This window comes from Mus caroli, chromosome 19 (assembly GCF_900094665.2).
Source record: "Mus caroli chromosome 19, CAROLI_EIJ_v1.1, whole genome shotgun sequence".
NCBI lineage: Eukaryota > Metazoa > Chordata > Mammalia > Rodentia > Muridae > Mus > Mus caroli.
In genome coordinates, this window is record NC_034588.1 from 25,857,856 (window position 1) to 25,882,804 (window position 24,949).

Genomic DNA, 24,949 nt, shown 5'->3' on the forward strand with positions numbered 1-24,949 from the left:
GCAGGCAGAAGGAGTTCAAGGTCATCTTTAGTGAGTTTGAGGCCACCTTGTGATACATAAGAGCTTATATCAAAAAATGAAGTATGAGAAAAAAATATTGACAAGCGAAAGTGTGTCAGTCTGGGTCTATCAAGAGTCTGACATCCATTTGGTCATTCACTGTGAGTCTGGCTGGCTTGCCCTGTAGCAGGGCTGAGACCTGTGTCTGTGGGGATGTGGTTTGTTATGTCCTCTGGTTAGGACCTCAGAGTCTCACCACAACCGGTGCAGGGAACAAGGCTGAAAGGGTCTGCAGGGAGGCAGTGCACACAGATTCCCCCCAGACTCTGAGTTATCACTGTGTCCAGCTAGCAATCCATGGTGACTCCCAGGTCAGCATGCAGGCATCAAGAAGAGGAAAACTGGGAAGTGAAATCTCTGGACTGCTCTCAGCTTCGCTACCCTGGCTGGCTGGCTAAAAGTTGACAAGTGCACCTGTAATTGGAAGGAATAGTGGAAGCTTCCTAGGGAGTGTAGATGCCTGCCCCTTTTAACATAACTGTGGCCATTTTGTATTCAGTCTCCATTTTGCTCCTAAGGTGAAATTAAGTTCGCAGCTATTACTTTAGCCGACACTAAAGAACGTTACTAAGAAGCCAACAAGTTATGGCTGAGTCACTCGTCCCCTGTATCTCCATGTTCTGAAGCTCCTCGGTTCGCCACCTGTCCACCACCCTCCTCGCCTCACTCAGAGCCAATCAGGTTGGTTGGTGATACTTGGTCCAGTCAGCCTAAGATGCTGTACCACTTCACTGCTTGCCTTCGAACTTTTGCACCTGGCTTTCATCTAAGAAGCCTGCCCTGCAGACAGACTGGTGCCACAGTTAGGTTTTTCCTTCTTGTAATCCTGGACGTCCACTGCTATGCTGTGTGTTCAATCAACTATTCTTGCTTAACTGCGATTGATGTCTATATGGTTTGTGTGGTGATTCCAGACCCCAACATTAGGAAATGGGGTGCAGAGGGGTCACTCTCTTTTCTCTAACACACGGCGTCTTCCTGGACAAAGCCGCTGTCCCTTCCCCTTCCCCCTTTCTTCTTTCTACTTGGTCCTTTATGGTGAGGTTTTCTTCTCGTCCCCCATGTCTCCATCACTTGCTAGGGCACATTGAGAACTCAGTGGCACAGATCTTCTAGCCTAGGCTTATGATAGCTAATGGGGAGACAACCAAAGAAGAAGAACATGCATGACCCTGCTAGTAGTAACACTGTTTTCCATGAACAATCCTGCATGTGTGGTGTCCTGTTTAGAGTACTTCTGTAGCAAGCTCTGATTCCCCCAAGCACGGGAAGACCTCAGCCTGCTGAGCAAAGAGAACAAGCTGCCGGGCGTGGTGGCACACACCTTTAATCCCAGCACTCAGGAGGCAGAGGCAGGTGGATTTCTGAGTTCAAGGCCAGCCTGGTCTACAAAGTGAGTTCCAGGACAGCCAGGGCGATACAGAGGAACCCTGTCTCAAAAAACCAAAAAGAGAGAGAGAGAGAATAAGCTTGGCAAGAAGGCAGGAGAGAACAACATCACAATGAACAGTTGCAGTTCTTTCATGTGTCACTAGAGTTGTGCTCTATACATGTCACTTATGAGTGATCAGTGACTCTGTCCTCATTGATCAGACACCGTGCCCAGTTTTATAACTTACTTTTGACATTTTAAAGCATAGCCTTATACCAGCCCTGGTGGCACACACCTGTAATCCCAGCACTTGAGAGGTGGGAGTGGAAGAATCAGGAGTTCAGGATTATCCTAGGCTACATAGTGAGTTGGCGACCAGCCTGGGCTACACAAAACACTGTCTCAAAAACAAACAAACAAGCAAATAAACGAAGTATTGAATCTGTACCAAACAGTCTTAAATCTGTGTGTACCAAATAATATTTCCCATGCCAGTCCCACATAATTTGATATTCTTATTTTTAAGAGCCACAGTCTTGCTAGTCAAGTCCTCAAACTTAAGATCTTCCCATCTCAGCCTGTAGTGCTAGGATGCACACCTGTGCCTATAAGGCAATATTCTGCTACAATATTGCCATTCTCTGGGTGACACTGTGCTATCAACCGACCTCTCCAGTTGAGAGGCAGACAAAGTGATGAATCAGAGAAAGATTTGACAGAATAGCATATGCCCAACTCTCACGAAAACAGAGAGCAGAAAGGCTTACGAGGTAACTTAAGAGAGAACAGCTTGGAGAGGAGAGGAGGCAGTTTTACCTGAAGAGTTTTACAGAGAACAAGATTGAAGAGAGAACAAGCTAGGCACAGGTAAAGACAGAACGAGCCAGAGAATGAGAAGGAGCCGGAAGATATTGCCAAAGTTAGTATGAGAACAAGCAGAGCAATTCTGTCAGAAGCTGAAAGAGACCAACTTGAATCAGTCAGTGTGGAGATGAGTTTAGCTAGGAGTTGAACTGAGTTGAACCAGTCAGCCGGAGTTCAGAAAGAACTATAAAGGGTGATCTTTTTCAGCAGAAAGTCTGAGAGGCTGAAAACATTCTAGGTCTAGATTAGATTGTATGGAGGCTAGAAGCTCTCATAACCCTCTGTTGTTCCTCTCATACTCCGTTAACACTAATCCCCCTCCTCTTTCTACTTTCATGTCTTATCTGATGAGATCCACTAGGCTTGTTTACAGCAACCATTCTCTGATTTGGCACTGCTCAGTGGGAGGGGAAGTCATCCTGGTTACTGTAAATTTAGACAAAAGCCACACCTGGGAGGTCCAAGGCACTACCACAAGCTCTGCTGCTGTTTTTCAACACAGATATGATGTGTCTGTCAACAACTAAATAGCTATGTGTGTGCCCACAGGTTAGTGCTGTCATCAGTTCTGCTCAGAAAAGCTCCCTACAGCAGTCTTTAGTGAAGACAGAAACTCAACACTGGTCAAGAAGTTCTGATAAACGACATCAAAAATTACATACTCATCTTCAAGAAAGAAAATCATAGTGTTTTCTAGCTGGATGGATGATAGATAATAGTGGGTAGATGATGATGATGGACAGATATATGGTAGGTAGATAGGTAGAGATGGCAATATCTAGCTAGCTGGATGGATGATAGCTAGATGATACTGGATAGATAGATAGATAGATAGATAGATAGATAGATAGATAGATAGATAGATAGACAGATAATGATGAAGATAGACAAAGGATAGATAGATAGATAGACAGATAGATAATGATGAAGATAGATGATAGATAGATAGACTGGTAGATAGATATGATGATAGGTAGATAGACAGACAGACAGACAGATGTCATGCACAGCTACTACCTTATATGGTGTCTTGAGAGAAGGAAGCAGAAGCTAAGGAAGGTTAGGTAAATTGCTCAAAGTCACACGTCTTGTATGAAGCAACTGCAAACATTTAGTTTTCCTCTCCTATGTGCTGGTTTGTCTATGCTTGACAAAATGTATTTGTTCTTCAGTTTTTCCCAGTAAGCAATAAAGCCCGTTGAAGCACAGATTTCAAGGGCGTGTAAGAATAATAAATTTATTTCAGCCAATTCAGCTTTGTAGAACCCTGAAGAGTTCCCGTGGCAGTTAATGTCTCTGCTTTGTAATGCCAAACTCAAGATCAGAAGATAAAGAAGAGCCCAAGTCCAAGAGCATCTGGTACACCCGAAGTGTCCTCAGGGTTTACAGCCACTGTCACCAGAGGCTACCTGAGAAACTGCAGGTCACTGCTGTGCCTGCGGCCTCCTCTATCACAGCTGCGTGAAACCATGGAACCATTTCTGCCTTAGGATGAGGAACTGCAGCCATCAAATCACCCCAAAAAGGCTAGCCAGAAAGAGTTGGCCTTTGGTTTCTGGGTGTCTTTTTCATTTCTATCCCAGTTGTTACAAAAGATCAGGCTGTCACCTGCTGCTTAACAGTGTATGACAAAGTCAAAGTCTCTTTCCTTTAATCACTAACTAGATATCTCCGTGAGCCAACAGTAAAAGGGAAACGGTAACAATAAGGAACACCAGTTTCTTAGAAGAAGGAGGGGGTACCATCGCATGAGAGAAACTTATTGATGGAAATCAACCTAAGGTTTCTCTGGATAAAGTCTGAAAGATTTAGGGGTAAAAGGAAGGTGTTCATATTTATTGTGGAGAAACAGCTCTAGCACTTCTTTCTCCTTGATTTCAGGTTCTAATGACAGGAAAGTGAACTTTATCTTCCAGGCATGGGTGTGTTGCATTCAGGGGAAATGGCTCTCAACTCTCATTCCATCTGACAACATTTGAGTCGGTGGAGATACAAAGATAGAAGATAGGAAAGATACATAGATTAGATGGAGAGAGAGTACACACATATGCATTAGGGGACTTCAACTCTGCAGGATATTGCATGTCCCCACCATTTCTTTGTTGGCTTAGGCTGAGAAATCCCGATGAAGTATGAGATGTCAGCCATAGCAACGGTGAATTCAGGAGTTTACTCCCCTGCTCTCATGAAATGGATGTTGAGCATAGCTCATTAAGGTCTCAAGTGTCATCTGCAAGTGGAGAGGATGAACCCTTAAAGAAAAACCAAAAAAAAAAAAAAAAAACAACAACAAAAAAAAAACCCAAAAAAACAAAAACCTTGAGTCAAGCAAACCAGTGACTGGAGCAACTTCTCGTTAGAGCTCTGGGTGCCTCTCCCCTCAACATTCCCATATAGGAGGAATTAGTTCAATGACCAGACACGGAGGTGGGCTTCTCACTTCAATCCCTCCTCCCCCTCCTCCTCCTCCCCTTCTTCCTCCTCTGTCCTGTAGAGTGAATCTTTTTCTTTCTTTTTCTTTTTTTAAAGATTTATTTATTTATTTATTTATTACTTATATGAGTACACTGCCGCTGTCTTCAGACACACCAGAAGAGGGCATCGGATCTCATTACAGATAGTTGTGAGCCACCATGTGGTTGCTGGGAATTGAACTCAGGACCTCTGGAAGAGCAGTCAGTGCTCTTACCCACTGAGCCATCTCTCCAGTCTTTTCCTTGATAGTTTGCCCTCTTCAGGAATTTTTATGCCCAGCTCTTCCCCCAAGAAACCAGTAATCTCAAGCGAGTTTCCTCTCTCCTGATTTTTTTTTCTTTTTCCTTTTGAGAATTTAACACCTGGAAAGGAGGTGAGATCATTCATAGTATAGTGTGTATGGTTAATAACGCTTAATCCACTGTCTTTTGAAGGGTTTTAAAAAATTACTCTGAACGAAAAGAATGAGGCTTTAATTGGGGGATTCTAGTGGTGGAGTAATCTGGTCAAGGAGAGTCCCCTGACAGCCAACTAAAGAGTAAACCCCAGAATGCAAAAAGGGCACAGGGCTCACTTAGTTAAGATAGTGATATGCTAAGGAGATATCACAGTCAGCTATTGGATGGATCACAGGACCCCCAATGGAGAAGCTAGAGAAAGCACCCAATGAGCTAAAGGGATCTGCAATCCTATAGGTGGAACAACATGATGAACTAACCAGTCCCCCCCCCGGAGCTCGTGTCTCTAGCTGCATATGAATCAGAAGATGGCCTAGTGGGCCATCAGTGGAAAGAGAGGCCCATTGGTCGTGCAAACTTTATATGCCTCAGGACTGGGGAACGCCAGGGCCAAGAAGTGGGAGTGGGTGGGGGAGCGTGTGGGGGGCTTTTGGGATAGCATTGGAAATGTAAATGAAATAAATACCCAATTAAAAAAACAAAGTCTGCTCTCTGCTTAAAGCCGGGCGTGGTGGAGCACGCCTTTAATCCCAGCACTCGGGAGGCAGAGGAAGGCGGATTTCTGATTTTGAGGCCAGCCTGGTCTACAAAGTGAGCTCCAGAATAGCCAGGGCTATACAGAGAAACCCTGTCTCGAAAAACCAAAAAAAAAAGAGTCTGCTTAAGTAAAAGTAAAAACAGAATAAGAAATTCAGGTAGCAAAGTGTGTGGCCACACTAAACCAGATTCTCCCAACTACACCCTGTAAGGTATTTGGCCTTGGGGATAGAATAGGTCCGCCCACCTTCCCACACCAGCAGGCCTTAATTACCCAGTATAATAGCCACAAGGCGAGTCCCTAGGGGTGCATTTGTTAAATTGTGCAAGAGATGACCACGCCCACGCGCAAGGTGTACAACCAAGCCTGGGTCCGGCCAGATCCTGTTTGACCCTCAAGTCAGAGAATTAATCCCGCAGGGAATATCAGAGAATTAAATAGTCCCGCAGGTAATATCAGAGATCACGTGGGAAAAAAAATCCCCAAAGCTGCTCTGACAGTGTGTCCCTTCTTGTGGCTCTGAAGCCTGAGGCCCAAGGCAGAAACGCGTCCCATATCAAATCTCTTCGCACTGGGCCAGGGCTGTGCGTCCCCAAGGAGACTGGTGTGGATCGCAGTGGGTTAGAAGCTCCTTTGGTGGGACGCCTCCACTGGGAGCCCAAGGGGACTTGATCGCCCCACGCGCACCATCCCGCCAGGACGCTCCGCCCTCCGCCTTGCTGGTTGGCCTGGTCGCTGCAGCGAGCGGCGGCGGGAGGAGCCAGGCGCGCCCGCCACGCAAAACCACCGTGCTCGGTCCCCAGCAGCAGTGGCAGCGCTGACAGCGGCCGGTGCGCGCTGTCTCCACTGTGCCCTGCATCCGGCATCTCGCATCCGCCAGGCTACCCGACTCTTCGCAAACGTCAGTGCTCACCATGGGGAAGCCCACGAGCTCGGGATGTGACTGGCGCCGCTTCCTACGGAATCACTGGCTGCTGCTCTCCACCGTGGCCGCCGTGGTACTAGGTGAGTCGCGCGCGGGGGCACCAGGCGCGTGCCCGAGGCCAGGCCGCGTGTGGGACCGGGTGGGCTCGGCGTGGCACGCGCTGCCCGCGTTCCTCGGGACTGGGCCCCCAAGCTCCCGATCAACCGGAGCGCTTTGGTGTCACCCGGGGGAAACAATGTTCTTAACCCCCTCCCTCCCCCATACTGGTGCTCCACGGGCTGCTGTCTCTGCTTTCTCCAAAATGATCAGAGGGCGCTTGAAAGGTGGGCAAGGGTCCTTTGAAAACAAGCGGGGTTAAGTGGTGTTTAATTTGATCTTCATCCTTAACTGTTCCCACCACTTGCACACACCACCATCACCACCACCACCACCATCACCTTCCTGCCCAACTGCGACTGTACGAATTACTGTTCTCTGTCAGATTTAAAGAGACATCTGAGCCTGCGGAATGGTGGAGACCTTGGGAATGTTGGAGCAGAGGGTAGATACCTTCTTAGAGGGTACCTCTCCAGTCAGATTCATGCCTCATTTCTGAGCCAACAGTTGTGGTTCACTGAGGCCACAGGGAACCAGCGCTGAGAGAACCCAGCCCCCTTCTTCCTCCTGGGCAAGCTGCTCACCACGTTTTTCTATTGAAAAGAATATAAGCTGCTTTTATTTGTTTTCACACTCGGGTGTATTTAAGTGGCCCACGCCTAACATACCACTGGGCCAGGACTAGGTGGATGTCCGGGCCATTGCTCAGAGGTTTGAGTTACTTGTGTTTAGAATCTCATTTTCTGGCCATATTGTCTGTATAACCTAAACTTGGCAATGTGCTGTAGGGTGGGAACACTGTGGGTCTTCACACCCCAGGTGGGGCCTTCCAGCAGGTAAGGACAGGTACACCTTGGCAGGCTCCACCCTCTATCTGGAAGTTACAGCTGCCTCTGCTGGAAAGGGGACGATGGGGCAGCCCCTTCTCTCTGGGCACTGCACCTTGCTCCTGAGTCTGGGAATGCTTGGTGTTGCCTGCTCCTGTCCAAGGTCTTCCCCGCCAAAAATAAAATGCCCTTTGGAAGTTAATGGAATCCTTGGGGTCACATGGGCTCCTCCAGAACCTTATGCAAAGGGAAGTCAGGCTTCCAGTAAATAAATAACATCCTGAATCTCATTAACAGAGGATGTTGGTGGGAGGAGAGGAGTGCAAAAGAACCCACTAGTGTCCACTTTCCCCAGTGCCAAGTGGTTTAGGGCGTTTTGGGGAAAGGTTTATCACTACATTTAAAGAACAGCTCCTACCAAGGGACTGAATGGATCGGAAGACATAGCCTTGCTTGTTTTACCAATGATGAAGACAGAATTTATTTTTAAATCTGTTTTGAAAGCCTTGGAGGTGAGCAAAGCTTGTGGCTCCTTCCCAGTTCTGTGTGTCTGAAGCCCTGGGCACTGCAGAGGTCCCACTAGGTCACCAAGTGCTTGCCACCAGCAGTTGGCATGAGTGTGGGTCACTAGAGTCTGCTCCAGAAAGGAAGCCTACCGGTTAGTTGCTCAGTGGCCTTTGGACCAGTTGAATAAGCAAAGTCCTCAGGCCAAGAAAGGGTTTGTTTCCTCTTATTTTGCAGGCATGACCTGTGGTCTCAGGTGGACCTGGTTTTAGTGTAGGTGAACCACGGGAACTTGATTCCGGTATTTAGTTTTGAGCCCATAAATTCGCCATGTAAAATTGCAAGTGCCCTGCTGAGGTCTTACAGTCAGTCAGTCCCTTGCTCTTCTCCACTCGGGCACGTTGCCATCTGGTATGAGAAACCTCCTGCTTAGAATACCATCAGGCTGCTCAAGCAGACACTTGCTGGGGTCCTCCTCCTTGCTACTCCGAGAACCTTTGCTCTGAATGAAAACTCGTACCTCCCGTTGCTCAGACTACACTGGCCGGCTTGGTTAACAAGCAATGGGATCCAAACCCCTGGTCCTAGGTATTTGTTAGCCCTTACTGGGTTATGATGGTCAGTTGTTCTGCAACTGCCATAACTGAGCAAGCAAAATTACCAGAGCTCTCACAAAGCCTTCTTTTGGGAGGGTTGTTTGCATGTAGACATTACAAAACAAAACAAAACAAAAATGTTAAACGCTGTTAGTTCCTTAGTGAAATCTTCTGAGTATATCTATGGAAATATTTGGCCCCCAAGGTAAGTCAGCAGCTATGACTCTGTAAAATCTTTTGGTGAAACTAGGAGCAAACAGAGAGAGAGAGAGAGAGAGAGAGAGAGAGAGAGAGAGAGAGAGAGAAGGTGGTACAAGCCAAGCCTATATGTAGAAGCAGGAAGATCAGGAGTCAAGGTCAGCCTCAACTACATAGTGAGTTTGAGACTAGTCTGAGCTATATGAGACGGTTTCAGAAAATGTGTGTGTGTGTGTGTGGGGGGGTGCTTAAAGCCTCTGAGTTTCTGAGATACAGCTTGTGAGGGAAAGTACAATTAAAGATCACTTTCATTAGATGTGTGCTGTTACCTTGGATTTTAATGGCCAAGGAGAGGTGCGTTGAGATAAATGTTTGACAAATCCTTATTTGCCAGATTGGAATTAAGTAGGTGACTGTCTTTGATAATTTCTGTGAAACCCTACAAAATTATGAAAATAATATTTTTGCCTGAAAATAATATTTTTAATTGAGTTCACTGTAACTCTTATAAACATTCCTGGGCCCCATAGTGCAAGAGAATAAGCACAGAGCCTAGTCAGGAGCCCTGGACTTGGGTCCGGGTACTGCTATCTAGATAGGAACATTGCTTAGTCTCAGGGGCCTTCAGCTCCTTCTTAAAAACTGAGGACATTTGTGACCAGAGTTGATTAAGATAATGTGGAAATACCCAGTTTGTGGCTGGCATACAATAGGCATCCAGCAAATGCTATATTGGAGAAAATATGAACTTAAATAGGAGAAAATAAATATTTTCTCTGTTCTGCCTGCTGTCCGTGGTAACCCAAGGATTTTGATGGCATGCTTCATTATCAAAGCCAATACCAGTCTCTTTAATATTTTCCACCTTTAGAAGAGAGAGCAGGAAGAGCTGATGACTTTGTTTTAGATCCTGGGTTAGTTCTCAATGCGCTTAACAGGCAGACAGTCAGCAGGAAGAAACGCTGTGTTCCTAGTGGGAATGATGTCCAAGCAGAATTCCTATGTGTGAGAATTGAGCTATAAACATGGAGTAGGTTATGATGTCGGGGAGAGGCTTGTGGATTCCTCATCGTACTCGCAGCAGGAAGCATCATTCCTCCTCCAGGCTATATGTGGAGAGATCTACAATGCCCAGATTGGGGACTCAGAAAAGGCCACAGATACGGCTCGTATCATGGGGAGCTAGCTGTCAAACTTGTTCACTGCAGTGCAGTTTCTATGAAGCTCTGAGGAAGCGATCCTCTGTTGTACAGATTCTGAGTTAGTTCCTCCAAGTTCAGAGTAACCCCCTTAGCCACTCTTGCATCTCCTGCCTTGGGTGGCTCTGGGGACGCCTGACAGTGGTCATTTGGAGGTGGACTTTGCTTTTTGTTGTATCATTTTCTGACAATTCTTTGACAGCCCCGAGGACAGGAATCTGCCATGGCTCACATGATTCCAGACTCAGCTCTTTGTCTCACTGGCAGAATTCAAGAGTGAGTTCCTGCCTGCCTTATGGGACACACCTTTAATCCCAGCACTTAGGAGGCAGAGGCAGGTGGGTCTCTGTGAGGACAGCCTGGTCTACAGAGTGAGTTTGAGACCAGGTAGGGAACAAGCTGCACAGATATCTGGGGCATCCTGGCTTCTTGCATGCATAGCAGGGTGGGGTGGCGTGTGCTAGAAGGTCGAGATAGAGAGAACAGGACAGGGTGACATGGTGAACCAGGTTCATGTTCAAGCAAGTTAAAAAGACAGCCTGCTCCAGGCAGCCTGCTGTGGAAGAGCAAGGGAATGAGGGCTCTCCAGTAAATCCACTACTGCCTGATGGAGTTTGGTTCAAGTGAGAACTGACATCTCTAGCAGGATGGAGAGTTCCAGGAAGAGATACAATGTGGAAACGCTGAGCTGGGAGAGCCCCCAGGGGCCTTTGAGTGGAGCTAGGCAGCAGCAAGCAGTGGACAAGTGGGTCAGGAGACAGGCTGCACGGGCGATGGTGTACTAGGTAGGTCACGTCAGGGTCAGGGAGAGATTAAAGCCTTGGGGACAAATGAGCCCATTTAGATGGATAGAAGAAAAGAGCCAGAACTGAGTAGTGCAGAGAGGGGGTCCTGACCAGAAACCAGAAGAGTTAAGAACCAAACCGTGGGAGGCGTAGGCGTGGATGCTCAGCAGCATTGAGAGTGGAGGAGGGAGGGCAGGTAACCTCATTGGTGAGCCTTTCTTTGGAGGCACTGGAGTGTGAAAGGGATGGGAGGAAGTGGGGATTCATGTTAGAGCTAGAGAGCAATTTCTTGTTTCACTTGGTTTGGTGGAGTTTTGAGTCTGCTTTAATTCCAAAAGAAGCAATCTTATCAGTAGAGATAAGAGAGGAGCAATGGAAGACAGGGGGAGAGGAAGAACGAGAGAGGAAGAGAGAAGGGGAGAGAGAGAGAGAGAGAGAGAGAGAGAGAGAGAGAGAGAGAGAGAGAGAATATGAATGAATATGAAGAGAAAACACACATGAATTATGCTGGGTTGGACAAGGCCCATGCTTGCCCACAGGGTAGAGGGACCTGGTGAGGGCTTTCCCCAAGTTGTGTGTTTGCTTGCCCTCTGGATCTGCCTTTTCTGGTGGCAGAGCCTGGCTGCCTCTCCTCTCCAGATCCTGAGCTAATTTGAATCATATTGTAGTGGATGCTCTTTGCAGGGTCCAGAGACTAATGACTCGTCTGGCTATCAGTTGAGTCATTAGACATGGACCTGTCCATTTGGAGGCCACCGTTGAAGCTTCTGCTGTGAGTAGAGTTGAGACGGCTGTCAAAGTGACCTTGTGTAGCAGCAGGGCAAATTAAATCATTTTGGGCCTTAAAATAGCCGATAGCTGCTGCTATCGGAGGATGGAGGGAGGCCGTTGCTCTAGCACGGTATCCTGAACCTTCTGCTGTCTACATCCCGAAGCCTCATTCTTCCGCATACAACTCTGCACGCCTTCCTTTGAGTAATGCTCCGAGAGATACAAAGCAAAGCACCGTCCTCCCCGTTTTGCCTTTGAGAAAAATCTAAGGCTTAATGTCACTTTCAGACACATACGATCTTAAGTGCTATGTGTGCTCCAACCCATTTCATCTTTCCAGCAAGCATATTTCCAGGAAACGGAGGCACTGACAGGAAACTTGCCCAAGGTCGCTAATCAAGGGTAGAGCCCATGATTACAACCCAGGCGGGTTGGCTGAGCAGACTCTGCTACTGACCTCTATACTTCCCTACCCACGTACAGAGCCCACACCTGCCAGGTACTTGTTACTATCATCTGACTGTTCTGCCTCTCCATCAACCATAGGCCCTGATGGAGGGTTCTGAACCCACCCCTCTCTGTGCCCACAGCACTGTCTCACTGACTGGTAGGCTCTGTACATTTGTTGAATTGTTGAGTCATTTATGAGCCAGAGTTTTGGGACCCACAGACATGATTCTTGTTTGTTAAATGAATAAATAAGCACAAATTGTTCACCGGGTTCCATTTCTTCCATAAATTCTTTTTCTGTCTGCTTCAGTCCGCTCTGAGCCACATAAGTAACCCAGTGTAACACTTAATTAGTCTGCATATACATCAGGTATACTCATCTTTCTCTCTTAAAACTACACTACAGACCCCTGGAGGGTGCTCCCATAGTACCTAGAAGAAACCCCCAAACAGAATGAGACTATAAAACAATGCAACTGGCTCTTTAAAAGCCACATGAAGAAACAAATATATCTGATATCCCTTCTGGGCCTTTGGTTCCTGTCAGGGGGAAAAACAGTTTATATTAACTAAAAAAGCAAAGAAGATTCCATTCACATGCTAATTCATTTATAGGTAGTAGATTGTCTTACCTGATGCAGTGTCTGTTGAGAAAGAGTTAGAAATTCGGAAGTTGATTATTGATGTCTGCTAAGGACTTAAGAGCTGGACACAGCAGTAGGTAGGCTACATCCTTGTCCCTGGATTAGAAAACCTCCGAGAATCCTTCTAGTTTTAAGAACTTTTCAGCTCCATGCCATGTAGCCACCCCTCAGTTCACTGCTAGGAGCCAGAGGAACTCCTGTGTAGGACACTAAGGTTGTCCTGGGGAGTATTACAGGTAGATAAGATGACATTGATGTCCCATCAACTGTTCTGTGACTTAGAGACAATAATACTAGTTGTATGTGAGACTATTACCGGGGTAATGGTCTATGTTGGTGTCAGATGATCCCAGCAGTAGTCAGATCTAATAAACACATGCATCTGGCCTTGACATATCTAGTTTAAAATGTTCCTAAAACACGGAATAGACTAGCTCACAAAATGAAAGTATCATCTAATAATAGGAAGAGTGTAGTTCTGCAAAATCACTCATTTTTGTGACATACAGTAGATAATTTGATGTGACAAAAACAAAAGGTATAATCTCTCATGTGTAATAAAGGATTTACACTTTTTTAAAGAAGGATTTGAACTTGTAATGAAGGATAGAATCCTTTCTGTTTATTTATTTCCAGAAACTGGAGAAAACAAAATTGCTGGTTTAGAAGTATATTTTAGTTGTAATAGTATATTTAATCCAGAGCCTGCCAAATATATAAGATTGGGAAAATAATGATTATTAAAATGGGTTTCATGTCATTTTCTGGAAGCTTTGAGGTTGGTGGTATATTGGTTTCATATTTGTAGATGGCTTAGTCAGGGTTTCTATTCCTGCACAAACATCATGACCAAGAAGCAAGTTGGGGAGGAAAGGGTTTATTCGGCTTACACTTCCACACTGCTGTTCATCACCAAAAGAAGTCAGGACTGGAACTCAAGCAGGTCAGAAAGCAGGAGCTGATGTAGAGGCCATGGAGGGATGTTACTTACTGGCTTGCTTCCCCTGGCTTGCTCAGCCTGCTCTCTTATAGAACCCAAGACTACCAGCCCAGGGATGGCACCACCCACAACGGGCTCTTTCCCCTTGATCACTAATGGAGAAAATGCTTTGCAGCTGAATCTCATGGAGGCATTTCCTCAAGGGAGGCTCGTTTCTCTGTGGTAACTCCAGCTTGTGTCAAGTTGACACACAAAACCAGCCAGTACAGTGGCCAAGTACATATACACACACTTTGATGGGCTAATGAAGCACTGTTTATGTTTTCCCTTCCTGGGGACCTCAGTATCTAGCATCTGCCCTCATCTGTCCTCAATACCTGCTTACATAGATAGGTATCCGAGAGGATTGATCTAAGTTCCACATATTGAACCAGTGAGCTGAAACTAGAAAATTGGCTTTAGACTTCAAACTGCCCCCTGTAAGATAGAAGGGGAAAGGCCTTACCATCCCCTTGCTACAAAGCCAGCTCCCTATGCTAAACCGGAAAACATAAGAAACTACAAGCAGTTTCCCTTATTAACATATAAATACAAATGGGGGGGGCTAGGGGTCTTGTAAACCAAATTCAAGAACATAATAAGATCATACACCATAACCATTAGAGATTTCTAACATGTGTAAAATCAATGCATGTAATAGCACGTACATACTTAAGGACAGACATCATGGGACCATTTCAACTGATACAGAAAAAAATCTTTGACAAAATTTAGTATCCCTTCATAATAGAGATCTTGAAGAAGCCAGGTGTACAAGGGACATCCATCAATATAGTAAAGGCTACTACAGCAAACTGGTACCCAGCATTGTATCAGATGGGGGAAATGAGCATGTGCTTTAAATCTGAAATGGGATAAGGATGCCTACTCGCTCTACTCATTCACTTGAGCATGCAGAGTCTTATCTAGAAATATCAGACAAGAGATGGAAATAAAGGGATAGCAAACGTGAAATGAAGTCAAATGATCATACTAACAGATGATGAGATCCTACAGCTAAAACACCCTAAAGACCCCCAGAAATGCTCAGGATGAAGAAGCACTTTGACAAAAGCCAAGCTTGAACAAACAACAACAACAACAACAACAAAAACCCAGTAGCTTCTCTATCTACCAGTAGTGAACGTGGCAAGAAGAACTCAGGAAGGGAATCCCATTCACAACAGCTTCTTTCAAAACCTAAGAATACACCTCACCAAGGAGGTGACAGATCTCTTCAATGGAGATGGAAAGACCTTCCATGCATACAAATTGGAATAATTACTACGATGAAAATGACTGTTACCAAAAGCAATCTATAGATTCTGCACATATATGTATCTTTTTAATTTTTTTACTTCATTAATTAATTTATTTACTTTAACCTGATTGCAATCCCCCTTCCTCCTCTCCTCCCAATCCTACTCTTACAAATCCTTTTCCCCCATCACCTCCTCCCCTTTTCCTTAGAAAAGGAGAAGATGCCACCTTGGGTACCACACTGCCCTAGGGCATCTAGTTCCAGCAGGACTAAGCCCATCCTCTCCCACTGAGGCCTAACCAAGCAGTCCAGTTAGTGGAAAGAAGTCCAGTGGCAGGTTTCAGAATCAGAGATAGTTCCCCCTCTATGTGTTAGGGGACCCATATGAAGACCAAGCTGCACAGCTGCTATAGATGCATAGGGGGCCTAGGTCCAGCCCCTGCATGCTCTTTGGTTGGTGGTTCAGTCTCTCTGAGCTCCCATATGTTCAGATTAGTTGACACTATAGATCTTCTTGTGGTGTCCTTGACCCCTCCGGCTCGCTCACTTCTATCCCCACTCTTCCTGATGTCTGGCTGTAGGTGTGTATCTGTTTTCATCTGCTGTTGGATGAAGCCTCTCAGGAGATAGTTATGCTAGGTTCCTGACTGAAGCATAGCAGAGTATCATTAATAGAGTCAGGGGTTGGATCTTTCTCATGGGTAAGTCTCAAGTTGGGCCAGACATTGGTTGGCCATCCCCCCAGTCTCTGCTCCATATTTATCCCTGTACGTCTTGTAGGTGGGACAAATTTTGGGTTAAAGGTTTTGTGGGTGAGTTGATGTCCCCCTCCCTCCACTAGAAGTCCTGCCTGGCTACAGGAGGTGGCCCCTTCAGGCTTTATATGCCCTGCTTGTAGGAATCTCAGCTAGGATCATCCCCTTAGCCTCCCTATAGCCTCCCCTGTCTCAGGTCTCCAGCTAGTCCCAGCAAAGGCCCCTACTGATTTCCATTCTTATTTCCAATCCAATCTTCATGGCTGCCTTTTAAGAATGCTTTGAGTGTAAATTGCCAACGGTTAACATATATTAAACATCTTGTTAAATGCTGTTTAAGTTAAAACACAATGGTTTGTTGTTGTTGTTTTTAACTTAACACAAAATTGTAGAATCAAAGTTACCCACCTTTTGAGATTTTGAGCAACGGGCGTAATAAACAGAAGAAGCTCCAAATGAAAGCACACTATATAGAAAATTTTGCATGTTAATTCAGTATATGCTGATCTCAAAGAATAGGTGGGGGGGGTGAAAAGCCTAGGAAGATGCAAGAAGTAGGATTAGGAATGAGCTAGAGAGAGAGAGAGAGAGAGAGAGAGAGAGAGAGAGAGAGAGAGAGAGAGAGAGAGAGAGAGAGAGAGAGAGAGAGAGAGAGAGAGAGAGAGAGAGAGAGAGAGAGAGAGAGAGAGAGATGCACTCCAGCTCGTACAGATAAAGTGTTCCATATTAATTACTTGTGAGAAATTTGATTACCTTTAACAGAGCTGAGACTGAAAATAGCTGTCCTAGAGAGTAGCAACAGGCTGGCTGGGTGCCAGAGAAGCAGTGTTTGCCTAAGGAGCTGCAAATCTTCCCAGTGTCCCCAGAGACCTAGGGCCACTTCAACTGCAGGGATTCAAGCACTTAGAAGGAAATGTACTCATTATAGACGTCATCCAGTGACCATTTAACTCCTTGCAGTGGTATCTGTTAAACCGGCAAATGCTTAAAATGGCCTTTTGTGTTTTGCATGTTGAAAATGCATCTAATAAGAGACAGCACTGGAGACAGTTACCATGAACCCACAATTTCCTTCAGAGCCGAGTTTAGCCAGGCATGTAGCTGTAGAAGGAGTGTGTTCATTTCAGCTTGCTGAGGGAAGGGCCTTAGGTGCAACAGAGAGTGCTCTGTTGTCATGAGCACACTCTACAGTGACACCTCTGTTGATGGAAAGGGCGTGTTTCTGTGACTCACTCCTTTCCAGAAATGTATTCCCCATTGACTCAGAGAGTACCTGCCCACTGCCTTTCCATTCCCTCGGACAGGATCCATCCTTCCCCAGACACTCCTGCACACCCAGAAGGAGTGGACCTTTGTCCCAGCTTACAGATGCCTTCATGCAGCTTGTCGTGAATGGGGGTTCCACTCAGCCCAGTTGGGTACAGTGTACCCCATTTCACCAGAACCAGCACTGAGGAATAGAGCCCTCCACCAGCTCTCTGCTTAGCCTGAGGCCATGGCTCCCAAGCCCCTTCTTACTCTCAGAGTCCCCCGGTTCAGAGGCGTGATGGTGTTCATCACAGAGCTCTGTGCATCCAGGAAGGGTCTTGACACCAGCTTCTTGTGGTCTTGGCCTGGGTGTTGGGGGTAAAATGGTAACCTTGAGAGTGGAACTAGAAAGCCACCCCAGAGATGGCCCACGGTGTTGTTCTTATAACGGTGCTGGGAGACTCATCTGGGCTCAGTGTTCAGGTGCTTAAAACTATAGCACACATTCGGTCAAGGGGAAAATCCTTAGGGCAGGGAGCTTCAATGAGTCTAATTATTTTCCTACTACTGTGCTACTGCTTGGAAGTTATGTCGTTATTTTCGATTCAGCAAAGCTCTAAGCCAACAAGGACCAAAGGTACCCTCCTTACCTGAAATGTCCACCTACAGGAAGCCCGACTTTCTGCTCTCCACTCTCCTAGAAAACAGATGAATTTTGCTCAGTTTTTATGCATGTCTTAATACATTTATTTTCTGGGATGCTTAGCCACTGTACTGGCTGGTTTTGTGTGTCAACTTGACACAAGCTGGAGTTACCACAGAGAAAGGAGCCTCCCTTGAGGAAATGCCTCCAGGAGATCCAGTTGCAGGGCATTTTCTCAATTAGTGATCAAGAGTGGGAAGGCCCCTTGTGGGTGGTGTTATCCCTGGGCTGGTAGTCTTGGGTTCTATAAGAAAGCAAGCTGAGCAAGCCAGGGGAAGCAAGCCAGTAAGCAGCATCCCTCCATGTCCTCTGCATCAGCTCCTGCCTCCAAGTTCCTGCCCTGTGTGAGTTCTAGTCCTGACTTCCTTTGGTGATGAACAGCAGTGTGGAAATGTAAGCTGAATAAACCTTTTCCTCCCCAACTTGCTTCTTGGTCATGATGTCTTGTGCAGGAATACAAACCCTGACTAAGACAGCTATCTTGGCAGTTTCAGGTGGGATTCCTGGAGTTGTAAGACTTTGAGAGGCTTCTCCTTTGAGAAGCACTTGTCTGTGGCTGACCAAACTGATAGTAATATTTACCGGGATTGAAATCTTGTGGATTTCATTTGCCACCAGTGTGGTTAGTAAGTTGAGAGGGCATCCAGTTTGTGATCTCCCTTCTTTATATATACCCTTATAGCCACTACTTTATATTCCTAGCTAATCAGCATCCCCAGCATCAATCCTTAGCCTACCCTGTGGCAGATGTCACTAATCGATGACAACACCTTTTACTTAGATACTTTGAAACTGTGTTCAAGGCAGCCACTGTTAATCAAACAGAATTGGCATATGGGATGAAACGTGTAGTCTGTGGCTAGGAAAATCAATTCCTTTAGCAGCCAACAATGAAAGCACTTTCAATTGAACAAGAATGGATTTTACGGGCAAAAGATGCAGAGTCAGATATCTGTGGTCTATTGCCTCAGCCTGTCGGTAGCAATGCATGCACAAGTATCATTCACTTGAGCCTGGTAAGGTAGGGCTGGAAGGATGCTCTAACATTCCTTGACTTCAAAGAACTGGAATGGGAGGCGGGTCTTAGCAGAACCACAGTGGCTATGAGCACGCCGGGCAGGGTTTCTGTGTAATGTTTGCAATGTCAAGGTCAGATAGAAATTTGAGTTCAGAGTCTGGGGTCTTTATTTTTTCATACCTGATTTTGAAATTGCATGGGACTGCTCTCTACCTGTCCTATTCTGTCCTCAGTTTCTGTCACACACACACACACACACACATCCAAAATTGAGTGGATAAATAAAGTTTATTTGAGCAAAAAGCTCTGGAAACTGAGAAGTCCAAGTGCACAGGGCTGTGGGATGCATGCCAGCTTATGATAGAAAAGCAGGATGAGCAGATATGTCTGAGAGAAGTAAAAGAGGGCAGTGGTTCTTAACCCGTGGGTCGAGACCACGTTGGGGGTCAAACGACCTTCCCATGGGGGTCACCTAAGACCATCTGTGTATCTGATATTTATTCTACCAGTCTTAACAGTAGCAAAAATACAGTTATGAAGTAGCAATGAAAATAATTTTGTGTTTGGGGGTCACCACAACATGAGGGACTGTGTGAAGGGGTTGCAGCACTAGGAAGGTTGGGGACCACTGAAATAGAGGGAATAACCTCCAAGCCGGTTCCTGCAGCAATAGATCAGACTAAGACAGTGAGAATCCACACAGGGAAAAAGGGATTAATCTTCTTTTAGTGACCTAATCACTCTTTATGGACCCCTTCTCCCAACACTCCACCATAACAATGAGTTTTAGAGGAGACAAACCATATTCAGCCCATAGCAATAGATACTGTTACATTTCTCACCTCTGTCCACTGAGGACCTAGGAATGTTGTCTTTGATGAGCATGTCATTCAGATGATAGGGAATCTTACATCTGCTTCCTAAGAGACACCCAAAAATGTTTTGGGTGCATTACAAAACCTTCTTTATCAATGACTAAACCACGGAAGCCCGCTAAATGGGTAATAAAGCCTCAGCTCTAGGTTTGAATTTGAAGGACCCAGGAAAAAAAAAAAACAAAGCCAGATTACTAACAGCTCCAGGGCCATTGTGGCAAGAGCTCAGCACGATCCTGAGCAGTCTGCAGCACCAGTCTGCAGCACCGATTCAAGGATTCTGGGCCCATGGATGGTGGCACTCAGTAATAAAGACCATTGTCATCATTTAGTGATGTCTGCCACGTGGTGGGATTGGGAATCTTGGTGTCAAGATAAGAACACATGTCAGTGTGCAACACACACACACACACACACAGAGAGAGAGAGAGAGAGAGAGAGAGAGAGAAAGAGAGAATCAGTCTGGTCTCGGGAGAACAGTGAATTATTTCTCTGACTTCCAGAAATTGGGCTGGAGCAGCTGCCGATGCAGAGCCTTTTAAAAAATGACAAGATTTAGCTGCTCCTGCTACACCTTAGAGTGAGTTTACTTCCAGGTCCAAGAATCCTTCCTCTTCTGCTTTCTCTCATCCCAGAGAAAGCTTCTATGATAATAGGTTAATTTGCCGCATCTGTGCTTCCTGTTACAGATGACCTTGGGCAAAATCTTAGTTGGAGCATTAGACTTCGTCATTAAAGCTGTGGTCCTCAGCTCGTGGGTCTCAACCCCCACAGAGGTCAAATATCCTGCATATCAGCTATTTACATTACAATAAGTAACAGTAGCAAAATTACAGTTATGAAGTAACAACAAAATAATTTTATGGTTGGGGTCATCACAACATGAGGAATTGTATGAGTCATAGCGTTAGGAAGGGTGAGAGCCACTGAGTTAAAAACTCTGAAGATAAGTTTCATTTTGTTTTGTTTACGGGTGGAAGTTATTATCAAAAGGGAGATGTAACAGCCTGGCTCTACTTCTGTTTCCTCTCCATGGATTTCTTCCCAGGTTTTGTTTTTTATTTCTTTTTTTTTTTTTTGAGGAGGGCAAAACTTTATTTTTGAGATAGGGTCTCCCTTATGTAGCCTCGACTGTCTTAGAACTCACTGTGAGGTCTAGGAATGGTCTTGAACTCACAGAAATCTACCAGTTTCTGCCTCACGGCCCTGGGATTAAAGACGTGCCCCACCACTCCCGATGGATTTGTTTCTTACACCCAGAGAATTCCTGAAATTTCACTAGCCTGCAGGGATTCTGAATTCTTTGGAGTGATGGAGTTTGGAGACATAGTGCCTGTTTGGGAACTTTAGAGCCTGCAAAGCACATCGGATATGTTTCCTCAGGAATGCTGTTACAGTGAACATTAATATTTTCCAATAATCCCCACTTTGCTTGTTTGTTTGTTTGTTTTTAACATTGTTTAGAGTAGTCATGGTGATTGGGTCTGGTTGTTCTTTTTAACCCCTTAAGTTAGTAGTCATGTGACTACCTACACCCCATGTCTAGAACTCTGGAGTTACTTAAGCGGTGTTCATTCCTTATAATCAGTTGGGTCCTGCTCAGGGCCCTGTGCACTAAGGGAATGGGTTGACAGATCGCCATTTAAACTGCCCTGCCTGGGCTCTTATTCCAGTGAGGATTACAGGGTATTTACAGATAGATTCCTCATCTAGCCTTTCAATGGGAGAGGGACGGGGTGGGGGTGGGGGGAGCTTGACTGTAGGAAATACTACAAAATGCTTCAAGTACATCTTAACTCACTTGAAAATAAAGGTTTCTGGGCTCCTGGTGGGGGTGGAGAAGAACAGGGTTCCAGCTTCTCACATGAGTGTGGGTGTACAGCTGGCCAGCTGGCTTCTTAGATCCAGATCACCATGGGGAACAGAGTTCAAAGTGGCACGAGGTTGGAAGCAGAGGGAAGAGCAGGCTGAGGGAAGTTAGGGAGCCCCCAGCTACCTAGACTCAGACTGAAATCCATCAGAATAAGGAATCCCAGAATTGTGGCAGATCCAGGAAATCCAAGCTGACAGGCCACTTCCTCTCCCTAAAGCCAATCCAATCTTAGATCCTCCTAAGGAAACTCTCCAGTAGGAGACAGGAGTTAGGTTTCATTTACAGGCAGAGAGAAGGCTTCATAAGATTATGTCATGAGCCAAGGTGTTTTCACGGCGCTTGGTTGCGAAATGAGCTGCTGTAGAGGTCTGACCCAGGAACTCCTGATAGTTACACACGTGGAAAACGTATGCCCTTCTAAGCAGAGGACTCCAGAGCCTCTTGAAGCCTTACAGGTGTGATTAGAGAGTAAATGTTTGCTGACTAGAGGAGAGAATGAAATATGGCCACCAGGTAGATGAAGGGAAGGTATTTTATCAGAATGTGAGCAACACATTGTTAGGCTTGCCCTTGAGATGAGCCAAACAGACCACTCTAAGAAGAGAGGAATATAAGAGAGTCAACCGCAGCCAGGAAATGCAACAAGTTTAGCATCCATGGTTCAGGTTGTGGATAAGTCTCCCAGGAACTAACCTAACAGTGCACTTGTCCCACACTTATATGCTTGCACGGGGGAGGGAGAACCATCCACCACCAGCCAGGCCTCTGAGCCAGTGGGGTGCTCGCTCGCTCTGGACACTGGATTGTTGTTAGTTGACTTTTCCAAGCCTGTCCTGCATTCACTTGAATACAGAAGACTCTCTGGGGTCTCCAGAAGCCTGGGAGATGCCTCCAGGTGTAGGAACCAGGCCTTGAACTTCATGCCCCTAGCACCATAGTTATAGGGGCAAGCCAGCTATGAGTCAAGACTACCATGCAGGTCACATTTAAGAGACACCTCCAAGTATGACGGTCATGAGAAAATGGCAGAGTTTGTACCCATGCCTGTTCCTAATGGCCTCTTCCTGGTTTCCTTTTGTCATGACCAGGTTTGATGAACACGGGTGAATGAAGAAGTAGCTGCCTGGGTACCCACATTAAGAAGCAATTGTATAATTATAATCCATCCTGGTTCAGTTCAGGGTAGCAGATGGCAGAGACCTACTGAGTGAAATTCAATGCTGGGTGGTGGAGTATATATAGGGCTGGGCACACAGTGCTTCAGCCTCCAGTTTGGGACAGAGAGACAGGTGCTGTTTGGAGCAGGTAACTGATGCAAATAGAACTCAGTGAGACTGCAGCTCAGGGCTGGGACAGGCTTCATGGAGAAGGTGTCAGTTTAGAAGCCTTTACAAAGAGGAGCATCTTTGTGAACAGGGGTTGGAAGCAGGACGCTTGCTGTAGAGCCTCTATGAGACGGTGGGGAGTTTGTGGGGACTGGAAATGTGCAGCATGAGGTTGGGAGGAACAGGAGGGCTGCATCAGTTGGCAAGAAGCTGATGTCATATTTACTCGGGTTCCACCAGACAGCATCCCATCACTAGACATGGTTAAGGGAACTAGGAAGGCATGAGAGGAACCAGGGACCTGTGGCATGCTATAATCTCCTGGAACCTGAACAAGCAGTGGTAACCATTGTCTTAGATGGGCTGAGGCTATGGCAGTTAGAGGGACCACCAAATAACAGAGATTTTACAGTCCTCCAGAAATAAAGCTGCTGCCAGAACCCAGCAAGGAAGGAAAGAAAGGAGACAGTAAATACCCAATTCCTGGTTCCACCATAAGATCTACAGCTCGTGTTGCTCCTTGACTAATCCAGCCAAACCAGAGGGCAAAGAACCATGATGCATGGCTTCACGGGCCAGCACCCAGAGCAGGACAAAGAGGGGCAGAGAGTGAGCATGCGGCGACTAAGCCACACAGATGAAAGGGGCAGCAGGTGCCACACAGAAATGATTTTCAGGATATTATTATTAAAAAGAATTAACCATTGAAAAGAAAAGGTTCATGAGTGGACCAGGAAGTTATTTCCATAACACTGGTGATAATTAGTGGCTGTCCCGAATGACCACTGTAAGGGGCGAGTTAATAATGGCTTCCACACTAACATAGCTCAATACCAACATGGCCACTTTCCTTCCCTTGACCTGCCCCACACACCTCTTGGCCCCATATCACATCACTAGCCTCTCTTTATTACAACTAAGGCATGTGTGTTTGGACAAAGGAGTTTACTCAGAGCACCAAAGACACGGAGACACTGTCACCCTTGCTTGCCAGCTGTAATTTAGGACTCTTATAATCCGAAGTGCCAGGAAATCCAGCTCCAACAGGTTTAATTCAGTGAGAGAATGTATGGCTTTTATGACTTAGGCATCCAAAAATGTAGCTCCTAACTTCAGGTGTAGCTGCATCCTAGGACTGAAACCATCCAGGGACACAGCTGGACCTGTTCTTTCCCTGCTTGTCATCCGGGCATCTCCGAATTCCTGTGTCGTTTTTTGGTGAGCACAAGGTTTCCCTGGTTAGTAAGATAATTCCCAATATTCAGTGCTTTTTCCCATTCTGCAGAAGTAAGAGAAAGATTCTGATCCCTGTAGGTTCAAACAACACACCTGAGGCACCCCTGTGGCTCTCTCAACCCTGTGGGACTGGTGTACCCAGAACTGATGGAGAGTTAGGAAGTGCCCATCTTAGGCTTTGCCCACATTCATCCCTATATCCCCTCCTCCACCCTGTGTTCCTTTCCTCTTCCCTAGTACTTACTGTTCACTTACATGTCTTTGGTTTGTTTTTTGTTTGTATCTAGATTCTACATATGAAAGAAAACACCCAGTACTTGTTTGAATTTGGCATATTTTTGCTTAACATGATAATCTCCAGTTCTCTGTTTTCCTATGAGTGGCATGATTGTTCCTTCTAGCTCCACTGTGTGTATATGTACAGCATGTCCCTTCATCCCCTGACAGGCACCAAGGTCAATTCCATAATGTCAGCATTGAGAATGATGTCGTGATAATCGAGGTTGAAGTTATAAGTTTGATTCCTTCAGATATATACCAGGGAGTGTTGCCCCAGATCATGAGGTTGCCCCATTTTCAGCTTTCTGAAGGGCCTTATATTGGTTTCCAGAGTTACCGCACCCACTCACATCCCCAGTAACAGTGTATAAGGGTTTGTTTTCTGTCTTGGGTTTCACTGTGGCAGGGTTATAGACAGGTGTCAATATATTTTGTTTTCCGATTGATAGCCATTCTGACTAGAGCGAAGTAGAATTTTACTGTAGTTTTGATCTGCATTTTCTCTACAGCTAAATACTTTGGACACTTTTCCATATATGTTTTAGTCATATGTATTTCTTTGAGATGTATTCAACTCATTGGCCCACTTCTTGATTATATTGTTTGGATTTTTGATATCCAATTATTTTGAGTTC

At 45.8% G+C, this 24,949-nt stretch overlaps 1 protein-coding gene across 1 annotated transcript in view; it reads left to right on the forward strand.

The window, feature by feature from the left end:
* The first annotated feature begins 6,544 nt into the window (after positions 1 to 6,544).
* Positions 6,545 to 24,949, forward strand: part of Slc1a1 (solute carrier family 1 member 1) — a 79,343-nt gene continuing 60,938 nt past the window's right edge. Inside the window, exon 1 of the mRNA XM_021151606.2 lies at positions 6,545 to 6,772. Coding sequence (XP_021007265.1) covers positions 6,682 to 6,772 — 91 coding nt within the window. The 5' untranslated portion in view covers positions 6,545 to 6,681. The remainder of the gene's footprint in view (positions 6,773 to 24,949) is intronic.